This window comes from Loxodonta africana, chromosome 3 (assembly GCF_030014295.1).
Source record: "Loxodonta africana isolate mLoxAfr1 chromosome 3, mLoxAfr1.hap2, whole genome shotgun sequence".
Taxonomy (NCBI): Eukaryota; Metazoa; Chordata; class Mammalia; order Proboscidea; family Elephantidae; genus Loxodonta; species Loxodonta africana.
This window is the reverse complement of record NC_087344.1, coordinates 33,665,222-33,686,752: the sequence shown is the minus strand read 5'-3', so window position 1 is coordinate 33,686,752 and position 21,531 is coordinate 33,665,222. Positions and strand designations below refer to the sequence as shown.

The window sequence follows — 21,531 nt, the reverse complement described above, 5'->3', positions numbered from 1 at the left end:
GGTCCTATGGGGCTCCCTCCCCAACACGCTTACTTCAGCACCCCCAGGATACAGACAGGAGCAGCTGCAGACAGAGAAGTCTTTATTTGGGGGGGGGGGAGGGTCAGCAGCCTAGTGGGCACGACCCTGGCCAGCTGGCAGTCAGGACAGGCTGGGCGCCATCCACCGAGTTTCCCATCTCTCTTGGTATATCCCTGGGGAGCGCGATCACTCCACAGACTCTGCATCAAACCTGAGGTCCTGGAGAACCTTGCTGATTGCCTCCATGGTTTTAATTACCCTACAAGAGCGGATGGGAACTATAAATAAAACCCAGATGGGGTGAATTAGCCGATGCTGTGCAGCCAAGGGGGATGCAGTGAGCCCGGGGCCCTCCTACCCGCCGCCCAGCTCCAGGCAGCACCAGCGCCCTCCAGGCCGGTGGGACCGATGTGCACATGCATGTGCTTGGGAGGCTGTATGCAGGGTGAGCATGGTATGTAGCATATGTACATGCGTGTGCTCGGGAGGCTCAGCGTACAGAAGGATGTGCATGGTGGTGTGGAGCTTGGGCAACTGTGTCCAGCCCTGTGTGTAGGACCTGGGGGCGCCAGGGTGTAGCTGGTGTGAATCTGCAGTGTGTGCGCTTGTGGAAGTGTGTGAGCAGTGGCCACCAGGTGAATTCTTGGTATGCACAGCCTAAGGGCCGTGTGCAGCCCGAAGGTCCGGCAGGGCAAGCTCTGGGGACCGGTGGCTGGGGTGGGAGCTGGAGGGTACCCGGCAAATGTAGCAAAGGCCCCGCTGGGGGAGAGGCTCACTTCATTTTCAGCTGGTGCGTCTGGGAGGCGTCCTCCTGCCCCCTCAGCTCCGGTGCCCCCATCAGTTGTAGCAGGGCCACCTAGGGGGAGGGGTAGCGGGAGTGAGTCGCCATTGGCAGAGGCTGCATTGCCCCCCCCCCCCCCGCCACCCCGCCAGATACTGCCGCTCAGACAGGCAGGGCGGGTGGGGCTACGGGTGGGCGTTGAGAGAGGAGGAGCTGTGTGTTGGAGGCGTATCCTTGGGAGGGACCTGGGAATCCCAGTGCAAAGTCTTGGGGGAGGGACTGCATGTGGGCGGGGCACAAAAAGCCAGTCTCGGCCAGATATTGGCGGTAGAGGTAGAGTAGGTGGGGCCTGGGGCCATCAGGGGGCGAGTTTTGTAATCCTAGGGGCGGGGTAAGGCCCAGAACCTATGCTGGGATTGGGGTTGCTCGGGAGAGGTGTGGCCAAGGGCCTGTGGGCGGGGTCTGAGCATAGTGGAAGAGCGCTGAGGCTGGGGATTGGGGCCTGGAATAGGGTGGGCGTGCCCTGGGACTTCGACGAAACCAGCACTGAAATCAGGGTCAGTTTTTTTAAGGAGGGAGCATGCGGGAGAACCGTGGAGGAAAGTGCGGCTAGGCAAGGGTCGGGTCGGCCGGAGCTCACCGTGGCCAGGCGAGTCTGCTCCAGCTGCTGCAGGGCGCGTACATGGCCAGCGAGCAGCGGCTGTGCTCGGGGCCCGGCCAACTCGGCCTCTAGGGCCAGTACCTCCCGCGAAGCGGCGGCGAAGGCCTGGGTCACCTTGTGCACCGAGCCCCGGTAGCGCGGGAAGTCGTAATGCGGGCCGCTGCGTACGTACTGGCGGTGAGCTCTGCGGCAGGTGGGGGTCCTGAGGCCGCGCCCCCAGGTCCTGAGCCCGCGTGACCACCTCCGGGCCCTCCACGGAAAGTCCCAGGACCCTTGAGACCCTGACTTCCCCAGGGGTACCCAAGACAGGCCCACCGATCCTTGTGGGTAATGGGAAAGCCGCGCTGAAGGGCGTCCAGGAGTGGGGGCGCGCCCTGCGTCTCCGCGAGTGGACGCGAGGATCTGGCCCACAGCAGACCCCGCCCCACCTTGGCCGCGAAGCGCACGGGGACCCAGGGCACCTGCACCCCACCCACCCGGCTGCACTCACTCCTCCAGCCGGCGGAAGGCCTGCGCACGCTCAGCTTGGAGCTGATGAATCCGCTGTACTAGCGCGTGGACTGGGGCACCTTTCTGAGGGGGAGGGACACGGCCCGGAAGTGAGGCTGGCGCCCTTGGCCCGCACCGCCCGCGCGCCCCGCGTCCCCCGGCCTGTGCCCGTGCTCACCCAGGGCCACACCGGCTCCGTGCGCCCCGGGAGTCCCGGGGCTGACGCGGCCTCCTCGGCTGTGATCATGACTGCGAGGCCCGGGTCCACCTTGGACTGGGCCGCTTCGCCACGCGCGGCGCCCCCTGCAGGTGCGGAGGACTCAGGCCCGGGAAGAACCGGGAGCCGGACCCGCCGGCTCCATCGCCCGCGCCACACGTCTCTGCCTGTTGTCCTGGCTTGTTGTCGTTGAAAGCACAGCTCTTGTAAAGAAGGGCTATTAGCCCTCTGCTCGTTTCTTTTCTTCTTCTTCGTTTTATAAGCACATATCGGAACACCCACTGGGCGCTGCCATGGTTTCATTTCATTCTCACAATGCTCTGCCTCAAAGACAAGAAGAGGAGCCCTAGGTAAAGCTCCTCACCCTAAGGCCACATGGCTGTGACATTAATGGGACTGGCACGCAGCTTCTCGCGCTGGAGAGCATCAAGTCACTGGAACCTGCAGGCTGCTTGGGTAGTGTGTGCCAGACCAGGAGAGAGCCGAGCAGAGAAGCCACTCTACAGGTTGGAGAACAGCCTGTGCCAAAGCCCTTAGACAGAAGTCTGGGACTGGGCAGGGCCTGCAGGGACTCATTCATCTTCAGTGCTGAGCTTATGGAGCTTCATGACCCAAAGAGCTTCCTCCTGCAGGGACTTAGGGGTGGTGGAGGGCATGGAGGAGTGGGGAGCCAACAGTGGACATGGAGCCTAAGTTGAGGTGGGGGTGACTGGGACACCAGCCTTCAGCAGGGACTCTGGGAAGTCTCAGGCACCTGCCCTCAAGAGGCTGGGGGTGGCATATTCACAAGACAATGGCCAGTCTAGGTAATGTCCCTCACCTGACATCACTTCAAGCTGATACCTGGCCCTCTGAGATAATGTCATTGATCTCAAGTGGGCCCCAGGTGACCGTATGTGCACCCCAGTAAGGGGGGCAATCCTGATTTTCCACTCACCCACCCACCTATACATAGACATCACCTCCCAGGAATAGGTATGATGGGATACCTGGTGGTGGCTGATGTATTGTGAGGTGCCATCAAGTTAGCTCCAACTCATGGTGACCTTACGTACAACAGGTCAAAACGCCTGGTCTTGTGCCTTATGTTTGAGCCCGTTGAGCTACTGTGTCAATCTATATCAATGGTCTCCCTGTTCTTCGTTGATCCTCTACCAAGCATGATGTCCTTCTCCAGGTATTGGTCCCTCCTGATGTGTCCAAAGTAAGCAAGACGAAGTCTCATCATACACACTTGTAAAATGCATTCTGGCTGCACTTCCTCCAGGACAGATTTGTTCGTTCTGGCAACCCATGGTATATACCACAGCATACCATGGTGCCTGACTACGCCTACCATTTCCGAGCCAATCCTGGGGCGGGGGTCTTTATTCTCATGCTCCACATGACTCAGGTTCAGGGAGTAACTAGGCTTGTAAGTGCGAGGGAGCCCATGTGGCTTGGCCTGTGGTTAGACAATCCTGTCAGAGGAGGGTGGGGACCCCGGCCTGTTTTAAGGATGAGCTAACTAAAATTCAGGACCAAGTGGTGGGCAGAATCAAGTGAGAGGAAGATGCCTCGCTTCAGCTGCCTCCCGCCTGAACAGACCAGCCACAGACACCTGTTACTGCTTCAGTTCAACAGAAGGGAGACTTTATTGAGGGTCCAGGGCTATGGGGCTTGGGAGGAGGCCACCAGCGGGAGGCAGGAGAACCGGCAGAGAGGGGCCCTTATTTGACCTTCTTCTTGGGGCGCAGGTTGTTGGTGTGGCCACACTTCTTCTTACGGCAGTTGACAGCACGGGGGTGCAGGCGAGCATAACACCTGTATGGGAATGCAGTGCTGTTAGAGGTGTGGGGGTGCAGGCGAGCATGACACCTACACAATAACTGGGGCACGGGGTACTGTCAGGGCACTCTGACTACCCCCGACCCAGGAAACCCAGCCCGTGTGAGTGGGCACATACTTGCGGCAGATCATCTTGTCGCAGTTGTACTTCTGGGCAAGCTGGCGCAGGGAAGGCTCAATGATCCCACCACGCAGACGCAGCACCAGGTGCAGGGTAGACTCTGCACAAGGGCAGGCAGGAGGGTCAGTGAGGGAAAGAGGTCAAGGCTGGGGCCCAGCTCTGCAGGGGCAGGCATGGCGGCCAAGTGCCCTGCAGACCAGAGCTTCCCCAAGTGCAGAGATGACAAGGACCCCTAGGAAGCTCCACAGTGGATGGCCGCAGTAGCCCTATTGGCCCACCATCCTCCTTGGTAAGTCTGAGGTTCACATGTACCAACTAGGTGCCCCTCTGCGTTTTCCAATACGAGAGGCAATTTCTAAGCAGTGTGGGGATGAACCCCATGTTTTGATAGTTAAAAGACATTAGAGTCTTGTGACTGTGACAAGTCACACCAAGTTTCCTGTCATATTTTAAAATAAATGAAGTCATTAAACATCTTAAAAGCAGGACTCCCCATCTTAACAAAAAAAGACAACTCAGTCAAAAATAGGCCAGGAACCTTAACAGACCGACAGTTCACCCCAGAAATATAAATGACCAACAAGCATATGAAAAAAAGCTCAAGGTCACTAGCCATTAGACAAATGCAAATCAAAACCACAAAGAGGTACACCTCACCCCCACCTACAGTTGAAAAAACAAAAAAAGTGTTGTTAAGAATGTGGAGAAACTAGCACCTCAACCATTGCTGGTGGGAATGTAAAATGTGCAACTGCTGTGGAAAATAGTGTGACGGTTCCTCGAAATGTTAAACACGATCCTGTGACTCCACTCCCCCAAGAGACTTAAAGACCACAGAAACCTGTACATTGGTGTTTGCTGCAGCACTTTCACAACAGCCAAGAGGCAAAAACAACTGAAAAGTTCCATCAACAGGTGAACAAAATGTTGTCCATCCACACAATGAACATTATTCAGCCATCAAAACAAAGAGGCCCGATGCGTGCCACAACATGAACCACGAAGACAGTATGTTGGGTGAAGTGAGTCACGAAAGGACAAATATGACATGAATTCACTCGTGAAATAGTGACACGACAGTCAAATGTATAAAGCCCAAACTTGATTAGTGGTGACCAGGGGCTGGGAGAAGAGAAAAGGAGAGGAAGAAACTATTGTTTACGAAGCCGTGAGTTTCTGTTTATGGTGATGGAAATCAGCAACCAATATTGGTTAATAATTACACATAATTAATAATTATGTCACGAAATTATACGTGTGGCAAATGTTAAATTAGCAACTGTGTTGTATGCATTAAAAAAAAAAAAAGGGCAGAATCTCCCACCCCAGACCACAACTGTATTTAAGTGTCCTCCTGGTACCAAGGAGGCTGCCAGATGACTGTCCTGGGTCCCAGGCCTCTGTTTGACCCCCCAGTACCTTTCTGGATGTTGTAGTCTGAGAGAGTGCGGCCGTCCTCCAGCTGTTTGCCCGCAAAAATCAGACGCTGCTGGTCAGGGGGGATGCCTGTGAAGAGGGAAGTGGGGGGTCTACTCAATGTCCTCCTCCCAGGGGTGCTCCGGCACTACCCCCAGCCTCTGAGAAGGGAAGGTGAGGCACAAGAACAACCCTTTGTCCTGAGACCACACAGGAGAAGCATTAGCAAAGCTGGGGCGTGCTGGAGCCCAGCACCCATTCCACACTGGACGGTGGCCATGGATAGAGCTAAAGGACCCAGCCCCACTCACCCTCCTTGTCTTGGATTTTGGCTTTGACATTCTCGATGGTGTCACTGGGCTCGACCTCGAGAGTGATGGTCTTGCCTGTCAGGGTCTTCACAAAGATCTGCATCTCTGCGTCTGCTATGGGGAGGGACAGAGCCGTGAGCCAGGTAGGTCTGAGCAGCACTGGGCCTGAAGAGGCCCTACCTGCAGTGCCAACCCCCAGCCAACCTCCTGTGCCAAGCGTGGTCATTCTTGGGAAGTCTTTTCACACACACTGGACTGTAGCCTAAATGTATCCTATGACTAAGTCTCTCCATCCTGCACCTGAAAACCTGTGGTAAGCTTCATGGGGACCAGGACTGTGTTTATGATGCTCAGGCCCAGGACAGGAGGGACTCACTGTTGCTGATGGAATAACAAGTCCCCCAGGCCAGCATCTGGCTGGCCATGTCTTCCCCAGAAAGGAGCTCAGTCCCATCCTCCACAGCCTCAGCTAGCCCCTGGCCACAGGCTGCTCTTCCTGCTGGCCTGGTTGGGAACCCCATCTTAACAACCACCCCCCCCCAACACACACAAATACATCTCCCCTGCAGCCTCTATTCTCCCCACTCAAATTCCAAGCTGGGTCACTCAGCACACTGGTTTCCTTCTCTATTAAGCTCAGACTCACCAGGCCTCACTTTTTGCCTCTGCATCAGCCCATAAGTAGTAATGGCTACCACTGAGTACCTGCCAACCATGTGCCAGGCACTCCCTTTACAGATTATCACTTCATGCCTTAAAAAAAAAAAAAAGACCGGCTGACAGAGGCTATCTCTTCTTAGAAATAAACTGAGGTAGGCCTAGAGACCCAGCTGAGGAGATTTGATACTTTAACGAGCGAGGCACAGCACAACACCCGGCAGGGAGAAAATGCTGTTGTTTTGCCCGGTGTAGATTGCGACTCAGGGCAGCCCCATGTGTGCACAGTAGAACCACTCCGTGGGGTTTTTTTTCCCCCCATGGCTGTGACCTTTCAAAATCAATCACGAGGCCTTTCTGCCGAGGCATCGCTCGGACAAAAAACGCTACACTCTTGATTATCCCTCCTGCTGTAACCCGGATCTGCCCCAGCAGAACCCGTCTGCCTTGTGGGGTCGCTCGGGGCCGCGGGCCGGACGGACCCCAATCCCAAAGCCCCACTCGCCCTCGGCAACCCCGCCCAGCTCGGAGCCCAGGCCCCGCGCGCCTCGCTCCTGGTCCCACGCGCCCGGCTGGCCAGCCCGCCAGTCCCTGCCGGCGCGGCACACTCGGAGCCGCTGCTTCGGCCTCCGACCCCCTACAGACCCCCAGAGTCCCCCGCGGACCGCCACCCGCCCTGGACCCAGGGCAAACTGCACAGGTAACGCTACCAACCCGCTCGGCCGCCTCTGTGAGGAGAAAGAGGGTGACGGAACCGGAAACCGCCGATTCGCCCCGAGGGCGCCTGCGCACCGAGCACGCCGCGGGCTGACGTCACAATCTGCGGAGCTACCAACCCCCGCCCCCGCCCTGTCGCCATTTTGAGTGAGGGCGAGCGAAGCCGCGGCCAGTGTGGGCGATCCTCGCTTGTCCGTCTTCCTGATGTGGGCTCACTCCGCTGGGGTCATGTGAAGAAACAACCGCATCTTTCAAGTGATTGGCCCTACTGACGCGGGCCGACACACAGCTGGTGCTTAACTGAGCGCATGTTAACCAGAGCAGACATGGACGTTTTCTGCTAAAGCAAAGGTATTAAGCAGAGAGCCTGCGGGGAGAGGACGCAGGTCCCCGGAAGCCCCGGGAGGGGTGTCTGCTGGGATGACACGCTGGGTCAGTTATTAGAAAGCACTGCCGCTGTGGGCTGACGGACGGGTTTAAGAGCAAGGATGGAAGTAGGGAGACCAGGTAGGGGCTGTGCATCCGCCCACAAAAGGGTAGGAGTCTGTGCTAAGTGGGGGCTCCGTGGGACCCAAGGTCTGTTTTGGACATAGAGCCCAGGAGACATGTGAGTGGTTTAAATGTGACAGGCCTGGGAAAGGTCCCGGTGGATTCTCTCTCTCTTTCCTTCACCATTTCTGAACATCTACCCTGTGCAAGGTGAAAGTAGATACCCTCCTGTCTGGAAAAATGCCTTTAATGATGTAATCCCTGGGTGCCCTGGATATGGGGCATCGGTGGGTCAGTGGTAGGTAGAATCCTCACCTTTAATGCAGGAGACCAGGTTTGATTCCCAGCCAAAGCACCTCATGTGCAGCTACCATCCATTTGTCAGTAGAAGCTTGTGTGTCGCTAGGTTTCAGCAGAGCTTCCAGACTAAGACGGACCAGGAAGAAAGGCCTGGTGATCAACTTCTGAAATCAGCCTTTGAAAGCCCTACGGATCAAAACAGTCCAGTCCATAACTGATCATGGGGATGGCACAGGACCAGACAGCATTTTGTTCCATTGTGCGTGGGGTCACCATGAATGCGGGCCAACTGGATACCAGCTAACAAGAACGACCAACAGGGGAGGGGGGTGATGTGGGAGTCACGGATGGCTCGGAGTGGACTGTGGAGCTATGAGTGAAGGCAGTGTTCCAAGCATTGGGAACAGCATGTACAAAGGCCTAGATGGCGATGGAGGTCAGGACTCCCACCAAAAGCAGCCACATCTGCCCCTGGTCCCTGATCCCGATTGTCTGCAACCCCAGCTTATGTCCCTTGTCTGGGCCCAAGAAGTCACTGCCATGGGCAACCTTCCCTTTTTAGGAATGGAGTCTTTATTGATAACTTCCCAACAGCATCTGTAAACATCGGGTACAAAAATATTCCGTGAAACTCTGTTTTCCAAGAGGGCCTGGCCTGCCCATGGAGGCCCCTGGGAAAGGCCTGCTGGGGCAATCAAGTGTCCTCAGGGGCAGCCAGCCTCCATCTTGAGCCTTCTACCTGTCTCTGAACCCCCCGACATACTGATGGGAGAAAGTACTGTTGTCGGAAGAAGGGACAGAGAGACCGGACTTAGCGGGGCTGGGGTGGACGGGGGTTGTCCACCTCCAGGAAGGCCTGACCAGGGGGCTAGGAGGGTGTGGCCTGGCTCTGGTTCCTGAGAACCTGTAAGTGTTGTTTGGGGCAGCCTTCCATCCCAGGAAAGTCCCCACACGCCCAGCCTGAGGACCCCAGCTGGGCTGGGCACACCCATAGACTGGGAGAAGCATCTGCAGAACAAAGATGTTCTCAGGAGGAAGGGATGGGTGAGGGAGACCCCCACACGTCATAGCCCTGGAATCCGGACCCTGAGAGCCCCAGATGACAGATGGGACCCTGGGGAATCCAGGGCAAGGCTACTCGCCCGGCGTCTCCTCCTCGTCGTCTGTGGGGCCATGACCATTGATGGCGGGGGAGCCAGGCCGGGCCTGGGACAGGTCCTCAAAGCCGGGGCTGAGGGGGAGTGAGATGAGGTCAGGGCTGGTGTCACAGGAGTCCGTGCTCTGCTCCGAGGTAGCGATGGTGGTCGTGGTGCTGGGCGGGATGGGGTCCTCATCCTCGTCCTCCAACAGGGATGCCTCGGGGATGTCTGGGGAAGGGGAGAGGCTGGAGCCGGACCAGGATGGCCATCCTGAGGGCCTTACATGCCAGGCACCACAACGAGGGTCTTGCTGAGCCTGTGAGCCCACTGACAGCCCTTCCAACCCTTGGGGCATGACTTGGCCAGAGTTTAAAAAAAAAAAAGCCAACCCGCACTCGTGGCAACCCTATGCGTCAGAGCAGAACTGTGCTCCGTAGGGTTTTCGGTGCTAATTTTTCAGAAGCTGATCACCAGACCTTTCTTCCGAGGCACCTGAGTAGACTGTTATTAGCTAAACATGTTAACTGTTTGCATCACCCAGGGACTCCTCCACTCAGAGAAAGAAACTGAGGCCCAGGCAGGTGAAAGGCTCCCCTTCAAGGTGAAAACAGAATACAGGCTCTGGGTCAGGCCGAAGTGGGCCCTGGGGTGGGGGCCCGGCTGTGCCCCTCCCGACTGTGTCATCTGGGTCAGCCCCCTCACCTGCCTCCACCTGGGCTCTCTGTCCTATACATGGGGCTGGTGACAGCACTACCACTGTCCCCACAGCCCTCACTCCTGGGGTGGTCAACAGCCCTGGAGCTGGGAGCTGTCCACCCATTCAGCAGACGGGGTAAAATCAGGCTCAGCATGGGGTGGGGGACCTCTAAGATGATAGTGACATGGAGTGATGATCAAGAACACGCTGGCTTCAAACGAGAAATATGTGAGTTTGAGTCCTGCCCATGCCTTTTCCTGGCTGTGCTTCCTCCACAGCCATTTCCCCTCTCTGGGCCTCAGTTTCCCCATCTGTGAGATGTTCCAGTGGTAACAGCCTGGCTCGCAGGAGTGCACAGTACATGCCGGGGTGAGGGCTGTTATCCTCATCCCACTTCCTCATGTGACCTCCTCTGGGGAGGGACCCCCACATGATAACCACGCCGCCAAAAGGACCAGCCTGCCCCTGGTCTCTGGACCTACTGCCCAGTAGGCATCAGCCCGAGACCCCTCTCAGGCCTGGCATTTGTGGGCACAGAGACTGGACTTGGGGTACAGGAGCCCCAGGGGACACTTACGGCTAAAGGCTTCGGGGTGCTGCCGGGCCAGCTTCCCTTTCAGGGTCCTGTGGGAGAGAAGGCGCAAAGGTTGATGCTGCTCCCAGGAGGCTGGGCCATGTGCTATGGCTCCAGCCAGGCAGTGGGCCCCCCCCACTGTTCCTCCAGCAGCCCAGAGTAGAACTGCACCCCTGAGGTAAGTGCCCACCATCTACCTGTCACCCAGCTTCTGTGCCTCCTTGAATACCTTTTTTCCATCTAATCCCTAGAGCCTCCTGACCCCCTTCCCAGTAATTGCTTCTGTGGGTGGCTCGTCCCAGCCTTGTCTCTCCACCCCCAGGGGAATGGAGTCTGTATCAGGCTCTTTGCCCCACCACCCCACCAGCCAGGGCTCCTGGAGGCCAGGGCTGAGGCCCAGCATGGGGGCATACTGGGGGAAGCAGGCAGTGCCGGCTCAGAGAACAACAGTGTCCAAACCCCAGACATTGAATGCTGGCCCTTGTGAAACTCAAGCTCACGGAGAGCACGTTACAGGTTGAATTGCGTCCCTCAAAAAGAATGTTGAAGTCCTAACTCCTATACCTGTGACTATGACCTTGTTTGGGGAAAATACAGGTTTTCTTTGAAGATATTATTACTTAACAAGATCATACCCCATTGCTGTTGAGTCGATTCCAGGTCATGGCAACCCCATGTGTTACAGAATAGAACTGCTCCATAGAGTTTTCAATGGCTGTGATCTTACGGAAGCAGATCGCCAGGTCTTTCTTCCGTGGTGCCACTGGTGAACTCGAGCCTCCAACTTTTCAGTTAGTAGTCAAAGGTAAACCGTTTGTGCCACCCAGGGACCTTTAAAGATAGTTAATAAGGTCATGTAGGACTAAAAAAAATCAAAATCCAAACCAGCTGCCATCAAGTTGATTTCGATTCATGACAACCCCACGTATGTCAGAAACTGTGCTCCATGGCTTTCAATGCCTGATTTTTCAGAAGCAGCTCAACAAGCCTTTCTTCCGAGGCACCTCTGGGTGGATTCAAACTGCCAACCTTTCGGTTAGCACCCAATTACTTAACTGCTTGTGTCCAGGGAGCCCATACTGGAATAGTTGTTGCCAGTTACCATTAAGTCGATTCCAACTCATAGTGACCCCACCTGTGCAGACTAGAACTGCTCAGTAGGGTTTTCAAGGCCGTGACCTTTCAGAAGCAGATCACCAGGCCTATCTCCTGAGGCATTTCTGGGTAGGTTCAAACCGCCAGCCTTTTGGTTAGTAGTCCAGTGCTTAACCGTGCCACCCAGGAGTAGGGTGGGTTCTGAGTGCTGTCTTATAAAAGGCAGAACAGACAAGGTGTCAGGGACACACAGAGGGAAGACACCACGTGAAGATGCATGTACAAGCAGCAAAGCAACGCCAAGGATCACCAGCAGCCACCAGAAGCTGGGAGAGAGTCAGGGAAGAGTTCCTCTCTCAGAGCCCTCAGAAGGAATTGACACAGCCAAGACCCTATTTCGAATTCCTGGCCTCCAGAACTGGTAGAGGTCAGCGAAAAACAGGAAGACTGTCAAGATGTACTGGCATAGTGGCTGCAACAGTGGGCTTAAGCATAACAACAATTGTGAGGATGGCGCAGGACCAGGCAGCGTTTCATTCCGTTGGCTACTATGAGTCAGAACCGACTCCGTGGCACCTAACAACAACAGAAATGTGAGACAATGAATTCCTATTCTTTAAAACCACCCACTTGTGGCATTTTGTTACAGCAACCCTAGGAAAGAAGACAGAGCATTCACTTCCTTTTTTAACCAGCTGTTTTTCCCTTTTGGATTTTTTGCTGCCGTGTTGTTTACAAAGAGCAACAAAGGGCTCTTCAGAGCCCTGCCCCTTCTCAGCAGTCCAAGCATCCGAAACTGACCCTGCTGAGCCCTTTCTGCTTCATGGTCTTTGTGTGCCATTCTCTTGTCCTGCAGAGCTCTGACCACTATTTGAGCCACCTAGCAAACTCCTATTCAACCTTCAAAACCCTGACCTGCAACCTGCCAGCCCCTCTCCCAGGAGTACCACCGTGACTAGGTCCCTGCCCATGGAGTGCCTGGGTGGACACACTTATCCTCTTCCTGAGTGAGACACACAAAATGGGCAATGCCTTTGGATTTCTGCCTTCTCCCCTAAACAACACACCTATGCCAGCCCACTGAGACCTCCCCAAAAAAGACATGTTTTCATGAAGGATTTAACTAGCCTCGTCTCATGATTTCTGCTCAAACATGCTCAATGGAACAGTTTTTCTTCAATCTTTGGCACCAGCTGCCCCAAGTTGGCCAGTGGGTACAGCTGCTGGGACAGAGGGGAAACTGGCAGAAGTGCGGCGGCGGCAGTGGCTCATCCTGGCCAGGGTGCCCTGTGTACCACATTAAGCCCTTCCTGTGCCCAGGAACTTTTTTGCTCATTAAAGCACATGCATCTTTCCTTGTCCACACTGACAGCACTGCTGCGAGAACCCACAGAAGTTGGTAATCTTATTTGCCCTGTGAGGAGACCTGGGTGGGGGCAAGAGGGGCAGGGGACTGGGCTTTCACTGTCTGGTCTTTCCTGCCTTGTGAATTATGTGTGCAGTGCTATGAGACCTGTTAGAAACATAAATAAATTTCAAAGTCTTCAAAATTTTTACTCTCAAATTCAGATCTTTTAAAAATGCCACCTCAAGGCTTGCAAGAGATGCACAATAAAGCCTCGTAAAAGAAATGAGCAAATCTCCTGGGCAGGGACGATTCTCATCGAGGAGGGGAGGAAGCCAAGGCTCACATGGGAGCTGGAAGCAGAGGCCAGAGGTGGCTGGGCGGAGCCAAGGAGAGCAGGGCCAGGGAGGGCGGGGCTCGCAAAGGGACTGGAAGAGGGCCGGGGCAGGGCCGGGGAGGACCAGGGAGGGGCGGGGCTGGGGGCAGGGCCAGGGAGGGGCGGGGCTGGGGGCAGGGCCAGGGAGGGGCGGGGCTGGGGGCAGGGCGAACACACCCACCTGATCCTGCGGAAGATGCTGTCTAGGTCCCGCTTCATCTCAACCAGGGTCCTCGTGTGATGCAGGAAGCGCTCGTTCATCTGCTGCAGGCGGGCGCTTGACAGGTTGTTGAAGTTCAGCAGCATTTCGTTAGTCTTCTCAAAGCGGTCTAGCCTGGTGGCAGACAGAGGTCTCTAGCTCCTGCGCCCAGCCTCTGGGGTGCTGTCTGACCTGCCCCTCATCCTGAACTGACCCTGCCAAGTCCTGTCCTGCTTCAGAACCTTATCCTGCTGAGCTCTACATGCTGTTGAAGTCACCTAGCCAACTCCTATTTGTCCTTTAAAACCCCAACCAAATATGCATTCTCTCCCTGCTCCCTCAAGCACACTCTGCTTCTGTTCCAACTCTCCCACTCCCAAGTTTTTCACTTTGGCCCACCCCGACCCCAAAGGGCCAGGACAGTCTGTGTGGGAGTCTCCTGGGGCTGGGGCCAGGGCCAGGTCTGTATTTGACCTAAAGAACTAGGAAAGAGTGGGGCATTCCTAATCCCAGACACATCTAGTACTCGTTCCAAGCGAGAGAGAGGTCAGAAAATCACATCTGTGCTTTGTCATACACGGAGTGTGCAGAGAACCTTCAGACCCAAGACTGAAGCCCCAAAGACCATGCTTCCACCCTAAAGTTTTGAAGGATGAACAGGAATTTGTCAACCCTCCTCCTCCACAGGGCAGGCCAGAATTAGGGTTAGGCTGTGGTGGCCACAGGGCAGAGCCGCCTCCAGAGACCCAGGCTCTGTGCAGATGCAGATGCCCAGCCCTGTCAGGAAGCCAGCCTACCAGCTCCCTGGGCACCCTGAAATCTCCCAGCAGCCCAGCCTGTGCCCCATTCTCCCACCCAGGCCTCGGGATAGGAACCTCTGCGGCCCACGCCAGGCTGTCCACAGCTGCAAACCCTTCCCCAAGCCCTGCTTCCTGTGCCAAAGACTCGCCCCCAGGCCAGGGAGGAATGTGCTTTGGAGCCAGCAGGGCGATTCGCTCATTTCCTTCATTTTATTGCCCAAGTGAGCTGGGGCAGAGTGGGCAGGGTGGGCAAGCTGGCCAGCAGGCAGCTCCTCCCACTCACATGTTCTTCTGGGCCAGGATGATGGCATTGACATCATCTGCATTCACCATACTCAAGACGCGGCTGCAGAAGACCCCTGAGGCCGAGTCTGGGGCATCCATCTCTTCTTCCTCCTCCACAGCCTGCAACGGGTAAGAAGATAGAGGCCACCATCAGCCCCAGGCATGGTGGAGGCAGGACAAAAGGGCCGGGAGCAGTCAGCCACCTGAACCTCTGGGACAGCACTTCAGGAATTTGGGGGCATCGGGAGAGCTGAGGTGTCCCTGGGTGGTGCAAACAGTTAAGCTCACAGCTGCTCACTGAAAAGCTGGAGATTCAGGTCCACCCAGAGGCACCTCAGAAGAAAGGCCTGGCAATCTACTTCCAAAAACTCAGTCATTGAAAACTGTATGGAGCACAGTTCTATTTTGACACACATGGGGTGGCCATGAGTCAATGCTGACTCAACTGCAAGTGGTTTGATTTTTCTTTTTTTTTGGTGGGAGGAGAGCTGAAGGAGGTCAAGTTTGTGAAACGCGTAACACCCATGCCTGGTGCACAGTACAAGTTCAAAGAGAATCCACCAGTCAAGCCCAAACACATCAGAATCCCATCATCCCTCCCACCTCAGCAGGCCTCCTCCCTGGTTTTACTTGCCTTCACTCATTCCCACTTTTACGGGTTACCTTTGCCCCCCCAAAAGAGGTATGTCCACATTCTAAGGCCTGGTACCTGTGAACGTGACCTTGTTTGGAAATATGGTCTTGTGGATAAAATCAAGTTTAGATGAAATCATTAGCTGTTAGGTGCTGTCAAGTCGGCCCCCGACTCATGGAGACGCCCTGCACAATGGAACAAACCACTGCCCCATCCCTCAGCATCCCATGATCGGCTGCAGATATTGATGTGATCCACAGAGTTTTAATTGCCTGATTTTTGGAAGTCAATCGCCAGGCCTTTCCTCCTAGTCCATCTTAGTCTGGAAGCTCCCCTGAAACCTGTTCAGCATCCGAGCAAAACACGAGCCTCCAAGGACAGACAGGTAGTGGCTATGCATGAGGTGCACCAGCCAAAAATTGAACCATGTGGAAGGTGAGAATTCTACCACTGAACCATCACTGCCCCATTGAGGTCATTAGAAAGAGCCCTAAATCCAATCTGATTGTTGTCCTCCTAAGAAGAGAAGTGACACAGACACGGTGAGAAGGCCGTGTGACAACGGAGGCAGAGACTGGAGTGATGCAGGTACAAGCCAAGGAACACCAAGGATTGCTAGGAACACCAGAAGCTAAAAGGCAGTTCCTTTCCTAGAGGTTTCAATGAGAGCACAGACCCGTGGACACCTTGATTTTGAACTCCTGGCCCAGTTTGTGTTACTTTGTTACAGCAGCCACTGAAGACTCATACACCCACCTTTACTCATTCTGTGAGCCATCCCCAGCGCCCTCCTCACATCATCACTCACCCCCCACGTCTCCTCTCCCCGAGGAGTCTTCAATGACTACTCCCCACCTGGTTACTCCCACCGAGTCATCTTGTTCTAATCTTTCCTTTGGCCCATCTATTCCAGAACTGTCTTAGCTATCAGGTGACCTGCGTGTCTGCCGCCCTCACCACACTGTCAGCTCCACGAGAATAGAGGCACGTTGCTCAGTCTCCAGTCCCCTGCCCAGAACCGGGCTCACAGAGGTTGACAGAACTTGGTTTTTGCGGGCGCAAAGAGAATCTTTCAGATCAGATCTGACGATAGACTTTTATCAGAAAATTAAAGCCAAGAATTTCAGGCACTCGCAGCCAGGCTGTGGGTACACCAGATGGCTCTGCAGCTTCCAGCTTCCCGGGCTCAAAGATGACCATCCTGGCAGGCAACGGCTTCCAGACCAGGTCAGGCAGGACCCCAGCTTCAATACTGTCCCCCCAGTGCAGGAAAAACCTGGAATTCCAGCACAGCTTAGCTCTGGGGCCCACGCAGTTAACGACTGACAGAAGAATCCATTTGCAATTGGTTACGATCCTGTAAAAATGGTCTAGCAGTAGTCTCTGAACCTGCCTAACTTCACAAGTAGGAATGATGAGAATTACCATCAGAACCGGCCCAAGTTTGATCCCTACTGTGTGGAGATTAGACATACCAATACTCTCCAACCTTTTTACCAATTCTGTCACCAGCCATCCCTCCCATGGCACTCTCTATGTCTCTACTGGGTTCGATAATCCATAGCAATGGCCAGAGAGAACTCATATACCACGATTACACTTAAGTGGTTTATTAAGGAAGTAACAGGGTACAACTCAGGATCAGGAAGCACATAGGCAAAGTCTGGAGGGCTCCCCAGAAGTGGAGAGCACATCTCTCCCTTCTTCAGTGCAGGACCGCTCTCTCAGCTCCTCTTGGCCATGCAAGCAAGCAGGCTCTTCTCTCTGCTGTGCACAGCCCCTCTCAGTCCCCTGAAGACAGGCCTCCTCTCAGCCCCCTGAGCATAGGCCTCTCTGCCTTCAGCCTCCCCGCCATCACCAACAACTGCCACAGGGCCCCTTCTAGGCCTGATACCACCAGCTCTGCCCAGGGCTTCAAACAGGTTCTTCCTGATTCAGTCATGGCTGATGAAATGGAACTGGCACAGATCCAAATTTTTAAAACTAGGTGCTCCAGAATGGTAACCAGAATCGGTAAAATTACAGGTCAAACCCTCCTGGACATCTAATCTCCCTCTTAGGAAACAAGGGCTGCATACGTGTTGCATAGCAACCAATCTCTTGCCTGGTAGGATTTTGAGCAGAGATGGAAATAGCTGTGTCCGGCTCAAGATGGCAGCCAGCCACACCACTCTGAATGTATGTCGCTCTCCACATTCCTACCAATAATCCAAACTCATGCATCAGGCTCCTGAAAGGGCTCACTACACCTCTTCTGAGTCTCCCACTCCGGGGCTTCAATTCATAATTTTTCCTGTTCTGCAGCACCAAAATTTTAAAAATTTGGGTCTGTGCCAGTTTCACTTCACCAGCCACTAATGAACTGGTTTGAACCAGTTCAAAGCCCTGGCCCTGGCTCAGGGCCCCTTTCAGGCCTGTCACTTAACACAGCCCTTGACCTGTGTTACAGCTCTTTGAGGAGGTCCCTCACCTCCTTTCTCTCTCTGCTGCTTCTCTCTTCTTGCCTTTTCTCCTTTGCGCTTCTTCCTTCTTTCTGTCTGCCAACCTTTGTGGAATTGTCTGCACATATAAGCAAACTCCTGGTCAATTTCAAAGTATGGCCCTCCCACCAGAGCCATGAACTGACCAATCCCCTCCTGGTAGACCACAAACCGTAAACACTTCTTCTCTGTAAATATACTGACCAATCCCTGCAAGGTGCACACTAATTACAGGGCAGGCTACAGCCCAGGGCCAAAACAAAAAGTCAAGTTGTTTATAAGTCAAGTTTGGGAAATGTCCATCAACCTGGACAAAATTAACAAACCCTCTGGGGAAGAAAACTAGGGCAAAGGTAACTCCTCGAGCCTTAGGAAAAAGCTCTCAAGCTATTTTTCCAAGAACCAAGGCAAAAGGCCACACAAAAGAACTCATTTCACCAGAAGTCTACAGGTGAGGCAGTGATGTTTCAGTGGTAGAATAGAACCTTCGCCTTCCATGTGAGAGACCTGGGTTTGATTCCCAGCCAATTCACCTCATGAGCAGCTACCACCTGTCTGCCAGTGGTGGGTTGCATGTTGCTATGATGCTGAACATATTTCAGTGTAGCTGCCAGACTTAAGATAAAGTCCCTGGATGGTGCAAATGGTTTGCACTTGACTACTAACCTAATGGTTGGCGTTTCACTACTACCCAGTAGCACCATAGAAGAAAACCCTGGCAATCTGCTTCTATAAAGATTACAGCCAAGAAAACCCTATGAAGCAGTTCTACTCTGTCACTTGGGGCTACGATTAGTCAGAATCAACTTGACAGCAACGGGCTTGCCTTTTTTTTTTTTTAGGTTACCTGACTAAGACAGACTAGGAAGAAAGGCCTGGCAATTGACATCCAAAAATCAGCCAGTGAAAACCCTATGGATCACAAGGGTCTTACTGTAACTGATCATTGAGATGGTGCAGGACTGGGCGGCATTTTGTTGTGTTGTGCATGAAGTCACCATGAGTTGGAGCCAACTCAACAACAGCTAACAAGATCCACACATAGGATCATGAAGGGCCTTCAGAGCCTACTTAACCCACACTCCCATTTCCTGAACAGCTGCTGTATACCAAGCACAGCACCAAGCTCACACACTGGAAACTGCTATCATCCTTATTTACAGATGAGAAAACTGAGGTTCAGAGAGACTGAGTCACAAACTCAAATGCCCAAGGTCTGCAGGTTCCACAAAGGGGTGAATCTGAGCAAGTGCTCAGTATCTGTCCATGGAGGAGCAGTTGCTTCTTACAGCAGCTGATTTCTCACAGACTTCTGATTTTTTTTTCCAAGTAGAAACAGAAATCGAGATTTTTTTTTCACGTGAAATTGCCTCATTTACAAATGCTAGCAACCAGTTTGGTTTTTTCCCCCAAAATATGCTGGAGGCCAAAGAGTAGCTACTGGTATCCTGAACCTGGCTACCAATTTGCATCCCTGTACACTTTCCAGGAAGGTCCCTGGGAGGTGCAAAAGGTTCGTGTTCGACTACGAACTCAAAGGTTGGCAGTTAGAACCTACCCAGCAGTGCCATGGAAGAAAGGCCTGGTAATCTGCTGCCCTAAAGATGACAACCATTGAAAAACCTATGACGCTCAGTTTTACTCTGTAACATATACAGGGTTACCAAGAGTCTGAATCAACTCCATAGCAACAGGTTTGGTTTTTCCTTTTTCTTTTTGGTTTTATGCCTTCCAGGAGCAACTGCCACAGCTGTCAAAGCCCTCCCCTCTTCCAATAATTGCTGTTTTTTGAGCTCCTACTGCACCAGGCGTGAACACCTGTGGTCTCAGTATTTCCAAGGAAGCATGGTGACCCATGGTATGAAGACGGCATTTGGGCTTAAAGAGCAGGGTAACATGGTAGGAGGCCCACAGCTAGCACTTGGCAGACACAGGTGCTGCAGGAAATGGTCCACTTCAAAGCAGGACTTTTGCCTGTCTCTGGCTCCCACGTGTGAGGCCTGAGGAGTTCATGCCCCTCTCCAGCTGCCTCTCTTAGGAAGTCCTCTCTGACTAGCGGAGCAGAAAAAAACCCAGCAGGGGCTCTCTCTCCTCCCTTCCCTGCTCTAAACATATTATGGATGGGAGAAACCGGCATTGGAAAGTTTGTGTGACCTTGGGCAAGTCACCTCACCTCTCTGTTTTCTCACCCAGAAAACGAGAATAATGATGAGTGAGGGTGTCACATCGCTGTCTGATCGCTGTCTGTGAAGACTGGGGACAATGGAGATTAGAGAGGGGTCAGAGGAGGCTGATTCTCCAGCGGGGTTTTGGAGACGTCCTGGGGCGGGGCCCACAAGCTGGTATTTTAACGAGTGCCCCCCCGCCAAGTGCCAAGAATACGAGCAAACATTTGTACGGCGTTGCATATAATTCTCGATCACTTCTATGAGGCAGGGAATATTGTGCCTAAGGGAAACCTCGGTATCTTGCCCAAGGTCACACGTCAAGGCGCCGCGACTCCACCCAAGTCTTGGAGCAAAAGCGCCCGGACTTCGCGACCCGATCTCAGGACAACCCTCGAGTCGGACGAGGTTCGCACATCCCTCGCCCCGCACTACAAAGCAGGAAAACTTGGGCGAAAGCCCGGCAACTCCTGGCTTCAGGTGACAAAGCACAACCTGAACAGAAACGGCCCCAACTTCCGCTCCTCGGATCGGGACCCGTCCTGCGGCGTCACTCGCGCACCCACTGCGCAGACAAGGAAACTGAGGCCTGTGCACGCAGGAGGGGGGTCCTGATGTGGCCAGCGGCGCGCCCCACCCCGCGGCAGCCCGAGGGCCGCGCCCGACCAGACCCAGCTTCCTCGACGCCCCGGAGCCCCCGTCCCCACCCCAGCCTCGGTCCAGCGGCGGCTGTGGCGGCACCTGCACATCTGGCGGTCTTGCTCTCGCTTCCGGGATGGCGTCCGCGCCGCCGCGACGACACCACGCACCGTGCGTGCGAGCGCGCAAGGCAGTGACGTGAACGTGGACACCGTGCGTGCGTGCGTGCGTGTGAGGCGGTGCAACCGGAAGGGCGGGGCTTAGACGCAGCCACCCCCTTTCACCGGTGCGTCCGAATAAATAGCCAATCAAATAGTCCTATTTGTGCCTGCGCCGCGCTCCGAGGAAGCCCGGAAGTGGGGAAACGTGAGAGACGCTTCTTCCATTTTATGGATTGGTAGGCTGAATCTCCATCAGGGCTTCGAATGGGTTCAGTCATGGCAGACGAAATCTGAGTAGATATGTATGTTTACAATTTCGAAATCCTGTAATGAGAGACTTGGAAGAGGCATAGTGAGCCGTTTTAGGTGCCTCATGCTTAAGACTAAATTATCGGCAGAATTGTGGAGAGCGACAGGAGCTCTGGTGGCGAAGTGGTTAAAGCGACCAACTGCTAACCATAAGGTTGGTGGTTCGTAACCATCAGTGGCACCTGGGGAGAAAGATGTGGCAGTCTGCTTCAGTAGAGATTTACAGCCTTGGAAATCCTACGGGGTCACTATGAGTCAGAATCAATTCAAAGGCAGTGTGTTTGGTGGAGAGTGACACATTCAAAACAGCATGGTTGGCTGCCATCTTTGAGCTGGGCAGTGCTGTTTCTGGCTATGCTCAAAATCCCAGCGTCAAAGAGATTCGGTTGCTACGCAACGTGTATGCTGCTCCTGCTTTTTAAGAGGGAGATTAAGTTTCCAGCAGGGCTTCAACCTGTAATTTTTACCATTCTGGGTATCATTCTGGTTCACCCAAATTCTAAAAATTTGGATCTGGTTCAGTTTCTCTTCATCAGCCATGACTTAACCTGGAAGAACCGGTTGGAAGCCCTGGTTCTGAAAAGCAGCAAGTACTGCCTTGAGGCCATACAATGCTCCAGTGGCCT

General features: G+C 54.2%; 3 protein-coding genes across 7 annotated transcripts; all 3 read right to left on the bottom strand.

Annotated features, from left to right (window-relative positions):
* Nucleotides 1-47: 47 nt before the first annotated feature.
* Nucleotides 48-2,257, bottom strand: REX1BD (required for excision 1-B domain containing). The gene is made up of 5 exons (XM_064281000.1): nt 2,131-2,257; nt 1,954-2,036; nt 1,443-1,647; nt 798-877; nt 48-280 (listed from the first exon to the last, which is right to left on the bottom strand). The coding sequence occupies exons 1-5, from the start codon at nt 2,197-2,199 to the stop codon at nt 208-210; spliced, it is 510 nt and encodes a 169-aa protein (XP_064137070.1). The 5' UTR covers nt 2,200-2,257; the 3' UTR covers nt 48-207.
* A 1,522-nt stretch (nt 2,258-3,779) lies between these two features.
* Nucleotides 3,780-7,331, bottom strand: UBA52 (ubiquitin A-52 residue ribosomal protein fusion product 1). Of its 3 annotated transcripts, none has more exons than XM_023552208.2 (5): nt 7,216-7,331; nt 5,845-5,958; nt 5,537-5,623; nt 4,115-4,217; nt 3,780-3,972 (listed from the first exon to the last, which is right to left on the bottom strand). In XM_023552208.2, the coding sequence occupies exons 2-5, from the start codon at nt 5,945-5,947 to the stop codon at nt 3,879-3,881; spliced, it is 387 nt and encodes a 128-aa protein (XP_023407976.1). In that variant the 5' UTR covers nt 5,948-5,958; nt 7,216-7,331; the 3' UTR covers nt 3,780-3,878. The 3 variants fall into 3 exon arrangements, with proteins under 3 accessions (XP_023407976.1, XP_003413301.2, XP_010591520.2); XM_003413253.4 differs by having other exon boundaries at nt 5,845-5,955; nt 7,216-7,239; XM_010593218.3 differs by lacking the exon at nt 7,216-7,331 and adding an exon at nt 6,491-6,512.
* An 818-nt stretch (nt 7,332-8,149) lies between these two features.
* Nucleotides 8,150-20,667, bottom strand: KXD1 (KxDL motif containing 1). 3 transcript variants are annotated; one of them, XM_003413017.4, is made up of 5 exons: nt 20,538-20,667; nt 14,516-14,637; nt 13,415-13,567; nt 10,421-10,467; nt 8,150-9,374 (listed from the first exon to the last, which is right to left on the bottom strand). In XM_003413017.4, the coding sequence occupies exons 2-5, from the start codon at nt 14,614-14,616 to the stop codon at nt 9,142-9,144; spliced, it is 534 nt and encodes a 177-aa protein (XP_003413065.1). In that variant the 5' UTR covers nt 14,617-14,637; nt 20,538-20,667; the 3' UTR covers nt 8,150-9,141. The 3 variants fall into 3 exon arrangements, with proteins under 3 accessions (XP_003413065.1, XP_010591521.2, XP_064137071.1); XM_010593219.3 differs by having other exon boundaries at nt 20,504-20,600; XM_064281001.1 differs by lacking the exon at nt 20,538-20,667 and adding an exon at nt 17,622-20,273.
* Nucleotides 20,668-21,531: the final 864 nt, after the last annotated feature.

What these genes read in the sequence shown, in the direction of transcription:
- KXD1 (XM_010593219.3), bottom strand. Translation starts at nt 20,545, where the DNA reads ATGTGCAGGTGCCGCCACAGCCGCCGCTGGACCGAGGCTGGG. An exon ending in ATCCTGGCCCAGAAGAACAT is followed by an intron (nt 13,568 to 14,515) that starts GTGAGTGGGAGG and finishes GTCTGCCACCAG; the next exon opens with GCTAGACCGCTTTGAGAAGA. An exon ending in AGCATCTTCCGCAGGATCAG is followed by an intron (nt 10,468 to 13,414) that starts GTGGGTGTGTTC and finishes TCTCTCCCACAG; the next exon opens with GACCCTGAAAGGGAAGCTGG.
- UBA52 (XM_023552208.2), bottom strand. Translation starts at nt 5,947, where the DNA reads ATGCAGATCTTTGTGAAGACCCTGACAGGCAAGACCATCACTCTCGAG. An exon ending in AGACTACAACATCCAGAAAG is followed by an intron (nt 4,218 to 5,536) that starts GTACTGGGGGGT and finishes GCCCTTGTGCAG; the next exon opens with AGTCTACCCTGCACCTGGTG. An exon ending in GACAAGATGATCTGCCGCAA is followed by an intron (nt 3,973 to 4,114) that starts GTATGTGCCCAC and finishes ATTCCCATACAG; the next exon opens with GTGTTATGCTCGCCTGCACC.
- REX1BD (XM_064281000.1), bottom strand. Translation starts at nt 2,199, where the DNA reads ATGATCACAGCCGAGGAGGCCGCGTCAGCCCCGGGACTCCCGGGGCGC. An exon ending in AGCAGACTCGCCTGGCCACG is followed by an intron (nt 878 to 1,442) that starts GTGAGCTCCGGC and finishes CCCTCCCCCTAG; the next exon opens with GTGGCCCTGCTACAACTGAT. An exon ending in ACGCACCAGCTGAAAATGAA is followed by an intron (nt 281 to 797) that starts GTGAGCCTCTCC and finishes CCGCTCTTGTAG; the next exon opens with GGTAATTAAAACCATGGAGG.